Source organism: Juglans regia, chromosome 11, assembly GCF_001411555.2.
Source record: "Juglans regia cultivar Chandler chromosome 11, Walnut 2.0, whole genome shotgun sequence".
NCBI lineage: Eukaryota > Viridiplantae > Streptophyta > Magnoliopsida > Fagales > Juglandaceae > Juglans > Juglans regia.
Genome location: NC_049911.1, coordinates 36,442,205 through 36,448,204, shown reverse-complemented (window position 1 = coordinate 36,448,204; position 6,000 = coordinate 36,442,205). Strand labels below are relative to the sequence as shown.

Here is a 6,000-nt window from a genome sequence, read left to right as displayed (position 1 = left end):
GTACCAATTTGTTAGGGTGCTGTTGAGGATTAGTATGATGTAAATGAGGATGGGGAAATAATGAGTTGTAATCGTTGGGGTTGTATGGCAGAATTGCGTATGAAGTGTTTGTAAAAATGAGGAAATGAAATAAGGAAGATGAAGGTGATAGAAAATGGTCACGCCTTGGGAATTCGAGGTCCCAATTCCTCCAAAGAAACACTACAATACTGCTCCAAGTTTTGTCCGAATACCCACTACTCTGTCCTTGCATCCCTTTACAGCCATCATCCTAACAGAATTTGGTGTAAAGACATACTTGACCCTTAACAAACTACTTCTAGAACTTGTAAATTAAAAGAGACGTGGACCACGTTTTATTACAACAGAAATTAAAGAAACATAAAGTAAATGCCCAGCTTTATCCTTATTAGAACGGCACCGTATGGCTGGTCATTAAACGGCACCGCATCAGCCTTAACTTCATTCTTCAAGACTTCACTTCGACACCTCAGTTCTGCCCGACAACCTATGTTGCTTCGTCCACCTTCGTCTCCTCTGGCTGCGCTTTCTAATCCTTCCCGAGCTGGACTATAACAGTTTGGTCCGGCGGCCGTCTGCAAATGTTTTTTTCAGGTTTACGGGCCCAACAAAATCCTTCTTATTCAAAATTTCCTGCAAAGATACCCTCAAAACTTTGTTGACTTTTCATAGAAACAAAGGATTTTTACTTTCTTCATAAATTGCTTCGTGATTTCCACTCAATTGTTTATCTCTCGTAATTATAGAAAGTATTTAGATTAAAAAATTTCATTGTTTCTTGCACTATCCTTACTTTTCTTTGATATCATTTCATTTCAGAGGAGATAAAATGTGATAAAAGAATTTGTAAATAATTATGAGATAATTTAAATAGTTGTGAAATAATTTGAGTTAAAATATTTTATAAGATTTTAAAAAATGAGAAAAAAATAATTGAATAAAAATATTATAAAGTTAAAATATTAATTTTATTTTAGAATTTGAAATATTTAAATTATATTTTATATTTTATTTAGAAACTTTAAAAAATTGTAATAATTAGATAAAAAATTAAATTAAAAATTAAAAAATATTTATATTTATTAATTCAAATGTTGAGATGAAATAAAAGGATCCAAACCACCATATGTGAAACCGGACCTTATTCTTCACTCTCGTGACTCTTTGCTGTAGTTCCAACCACAAGGAGGAAAAAATAAACAAACAAACATGGTAACCGTGAAAAACAGATAGGAACCAAAAATATATTAATTTTCTTTCCCATTCCTCGCTACCTCCAATTAAGCTATGTTTGATATTTAATATTTTATCATTATTTTTTTATTACTATTCACATATCATCTGATATTATCTCACTATCCAAACATAACGTCGGGAAAAACTAGTAGTCGTTCTCCATACTCAACTTCGGCCCGAAATTATAATTCTCATCTGAACTGACCAACAGAGGATTAATGTAAGATGATTTTAAAAAGTTACACATACTACATACCTAATGGGGTCGTGATCAGAACACAAATTCCGACAACAATATGTAGTAAATTTTGGATTCGGGGTGGGACGCCAGATATTTCAAGGTGGAGGAAACAAATCATTCAAGAAAAAGAATGGCCAAGAGGTAGAAAGTAGTGATCTTCAATTTCTTGAATCCCACCGTTGTATTTCTTGAATCTATGGACTATTATTTTTCCCATTTACAATCCGCAAACTATGTCCCACACAAAAAACCAAATAGAAAAGGTAACTCACCATTAAACACCAAGCCCAGTTACACATGCATGGTGGATTGATCAAAATCTCGCTCAAAAAACTATTGTTTACAATTTGATGCATATGTCCATAGCTAAGAGCCTAAGAGGTTTCTGAATCATGTTGGGAACCGAATCTCGAGGGCCCTGGAACATGCTGGGAAATAAATCTTGCAGTGCCTTTCCACCAAGAAACCTCTGTTTCTTTCTCTCGAAGCTTGTGCATGGCACATTCCAGAGCAGCTTCTAGTTCTTTTATCCGTTCTTGCTGTCTTGCTTCCAGTAGTTCATGCAACCTGCTCTCAAGTTCAGTGGGTTGAACACCAAAATGCACTTTGGTACCGGAATTTTGAGTGTCAATCACTTCGCCAAAACTCAAACAGGGGCTTCTGTCAGATGCAATGTCCTTAACGGTCACCTGCGGTTCTTAGTTTACAAATATTCAGAGAATGAATCGAAAAAATTGGTATAGAACACCATACTAAAGACTATTCAGAAGAAAAATAAAGGCGGGGGCACCACAATGTTGGGACCTCGGCAAAAATTTCTAACCGAAAAATAAGGGGCCCTTTTTTCTTATTGGTCTTGAATTATGTATGAACCGAATGGCATTTCTAAATGGCCATTAACATATACAAAGTTGATGAATTAAGGTTGCAAAAGAACTTTTTCCCACATCAGATTTGTATTACTTCTAGTGTGGGTATTTGCAGCCTATTTGTAATATCAGAGCAGAACGAAGAAATCCACTTGCAAAATACAAGCAGAACGAGGAAGAAAGGAAGACTATGAAGTTGATGATCATCTGTAATTGACATTAAAATTTGTTTATAACTTTATATGATGGTTTCCACAATCTCCACTCACCTTTGTTTTTTGCTGCTGTGTATGCTTTAACGAGTTTTCTCTCTCCAAGTGGATCTGCAAGCGCTCCAACTCAGCTTCAAGTTCTGCTTCAAGTCCGTCCATCCCTTCTAGGTACTCCTCTTGTTGAGGTGAATTACATTTCAAAGGCTGATCATGCATCAAAATTGTTTCCGAAATTGGTAAAACATGTGATGTGGTTTGCGACTGCCATGAAACCCTGCTGTTAGAGTTTGGACCTTCTAGTACATCACTGTTGGAATAGGCAACAGTGAAATTTGATTCGAATGCCTTGAACTCTGCATCCTTCCTTTTCAATTCTTCTTTGACATTATGAAGAAGCGTTTCCACTTGCTTTCGAAGCTCCACCATCTTCGTAAGTTCATTTTTACTCGCTGCAATGAGATAGAGCAAACTACACCCAACTCCCAAGTTGAAAGAAGCATCTTTTCTGCAACGCCCTGGATATACTGGAAACATTAGAAGCTTTAAATCACATATAGCAATAGAAAAAAATAACTGTGAGAGAGAAAAGGGAAGAAAAATCAGACACGGTCCACCGGGCCTTTCATAACATCCCAAAGCATTTTAGTCATATGGAGATTGTTATTGCCACTAAATAGGTAGTATTACCAGAGAAAAATCATATGTTTGATTTATTTAATGGTACTCAGAGGGATTAAGGCGTATGATAGCAACCTTAGGGTAGTTGTTTATCTAGTTTGTCAAGCTTTATTGCTTATTTTTTGTCCCCTTCCCGCTTCCTGCAAGTATAGCAGATCATTTAGAAAATTACGACCTTTTTGTAAGGTGATGCGAGGGAGGAGTTTAGATTTCATTTGATAAAGTGGTTAAGATATACTTTCCAGTTCTCTGTGGGAGGATTAGGGTCTGGATTTTAATGTGGCTCAATTGAGCTCTCTTGAAATAATGACTATGGTGTCATGCTAATGAGAGTTTTTGAAAGATTGTGATGGGTGCAAAATGTGGTAGATCGTGAGGTTGATGGTAGCTCGTGAGGTGGAAGGAGTTCTACTTTACAAAGACGTGCAAATATAAATACAACCTAAAATAATTTGTTCTTGCCGACATGAATGTGTTAGATTTATGAAAATGCCAGCAACAATAGGTCAATTAATTAAAAAATAGGTTTCTGTCCATATACAGTGGATTGTATCAGATGAAACGATGACATCCCAATGAAGGATAACATGCATGTACATACCTTCTGGTGATACAATTTTGGCGATACTCCTTGGGCCGGTTTCCAGTTTTTTTCAATTCCACGCATTGATATCCGAGTATTTTAATCAACCACTTCTATACAGTTCCAGCTAAGATCATAAACTAAAGCTTTTTAATGTCCGTTTGAATAATGAAATGAGATGATTTTAGATAAAAATTAAAAGTTGAATAAAATATTATTAAAATATTATTTTTTAATATCATTATTGTTTAAAAATTTAAAAAAATTGAATTGTTTATTATATTAAGAATAAAATAAAACTGTTTATTTATCCAAAAGGAACCTAAACAATAAAAATACATGTACGCCCTTTATATCCTAAATTACATCTATGGGGTATTGGATTATTCTGTCAACGATCTGGTTTAAAGTGGATAGAAACACTTGATTAGAATCGTTAAATACCACGGACAAAAGATTTGAATAGAAATCTCGAAAACCAACAGGTTAAGTGTCAACAAAATCTCAAACCGAACTAATATAATTAAAAAAAAGAACAAAATAAAAACTCAATCCTTTCACCTGACTCCTCACTTTCTGTAGCCAAAGGCGAGGAATCAACCACGTCCAGACCATTCATCGAGCGCTTTGCATGCATCGACCCGCCAGCGAATTTTCTAACTTGCTGCTCATCCTCCTCCTCCGCCGTCTTCTGGCCCTGCACCATGATATTCCTAGTCTCCTTGATCCGCCTCAGCGCCGCCAGCCACCGCGCAACAACCCGCCGCGGTGAAGAACACTGTAGGTTCGTGGACCCGTCATTGCGCCGCCACCTATCCATACCAAAATCTAAATCAGAATCTTCGCCCTCGTCTGCGAGTATGTCGGCTATACGAAGGCGTTGGCTATCGGATTTAACAGGAGAGAGCGAGAAGCTGAGGTCATTAAAGAAGACGCTCTTCATCTCGGGATAGGGATCGGTGTTACTCCGCGTTGCAGAGGGTGAGGCGGGACAGACTGGGAATTAATTGCGATGAGAGAGGGAGAAGTGACTGCTGCCGCAGTTGGGAGAGAGAGCGAGAGAGAGCGGGGGGGGTGAGAGAGAGAGTGGGCGCGTTTTGAATAGCCGACAGAAATTAGAAATTGGAGGGAAAATGTTCATTTAGTTAACTCATCTCAACTCATTATTATAATTTTTTAAAATTTTAATATAAAATATAATAAATAATTTAATTTTTTTAATTTTTAAAATAATAATAATATTAAAAAATAATATTCTAACAATATTTTATTATCTCAACTCAACTCACTTCAATATTCAAATATAACCAAAATTTTATGGGGAGAGAGAGAGCTTTTGCGACCCTTGGAGTCGGCACCATTTCTCTCTCTCTCTGGGCTAAGTAGCATTTTTCACCAATGGACGGCCCGCCGATCATTTACTAGATCGTTAGTTTAAGGGTAGGTTTGGAGTATGATGAGAATTTTGTATTTTATTTGAGAGTTTAAATATTATGTTTTAATAATATTATTATTTTGAGATTTAAAAAATATGAATTGAAATTTGAAAAAATTGAATTGTTTATTTTATTTTATATAAAAATTTAAAAAATGTGTAATGATGAGATGATATGATATGATATGAGAATTTTATGTTTCATCCCACTCCTAAACTTGTCTTGCCTTCGTTTGGATTCGAAAATTTTCATCGTTATAATTTTTTAAAATTTTTATATAAAATATAATAAATAATTTAAAATTTTCAAATTTCAATTCAAATTTTTTAAATTTTAATATAATAATATTAAAAAATAATATTATAATAATATATTTTTTAATATTCATTTTTCATCTAAAATTATTTTATATTATCTTTGAATCCAAACTAGTCGTAAATTTATTGTTCTAATTTTTTAATATTCTTAATTATTAAAAAAATTATATAACTTCACACTTATTTAATAATTAAGTATAAAATTCAAAAATTAAAAAAAATTAAAATATTCGAACAATAATTTTAAGGAAGCTAAAAAGCATTTTTCATTATATCTTTTGCATTGAAAAATTAGGATGCATCCAGAATGAGAAATTCCCTTGGGAATTCCAAACATTTGTCCCAAAACAGAGGGTAATGATATGGTTATTCTCTCTTATTTTATTATTCTATAGTGTATTTAAATT

At 34.3% G+C, this 6,000-nt stretch overlaps 1 protein-coding gene across 3 annotated transcripts; it reads right to left on the bottom strand.

Moving 5' to 3' along the window:
- Nucleotides 1–1,652: 1,652 nt before the first annotated feature.
- On the bottom strand, nucleotides 1,653–4,891 carry LOC109005226 (protein POLAR LOCALIZATION DURING ASYMMETRIC DIVISION AND REDISTRIBUTION-like). 3 transcript variants are annotated; one of them, XM_018984043.2, is made up of 3 exons: nucleotides 4,402–4,891; nucleotides 2,637–3,103; nucleotides 1,653–2,187 (listed from the first exon to the last, which is right to left on the bottom strand). In XM_018984043.2, the coding sequence occupies exons 1-3, from the start codon at nucleotides 4,781–4,783 to the stop codon at nucleotides 1,873–1,875; spliced, it is 1,164 nt and encodes a 387-aa protein (XP_018839588.1). In that variant the 5' UTR covers nucleotides 4,784–4,891; the 3' UTR covers nucleotides 1,653–1,872. The 3 variants fall into 3 exon arrangements, with proteins under 3 accessions (XP_018839588.1, XP_018839589.1, XP_018839592.1); XM_018984044.2 differs by having other exon boundaries at nucleotides 2,637–3,094; XM_018984047.2 differs by having other exon boundaries at nucleotides 2,637–3,094; nucleotides 4,414–4,891.
- Nucleotides 4,892–6,000: the final 1,109 nt, after the last annotated feature.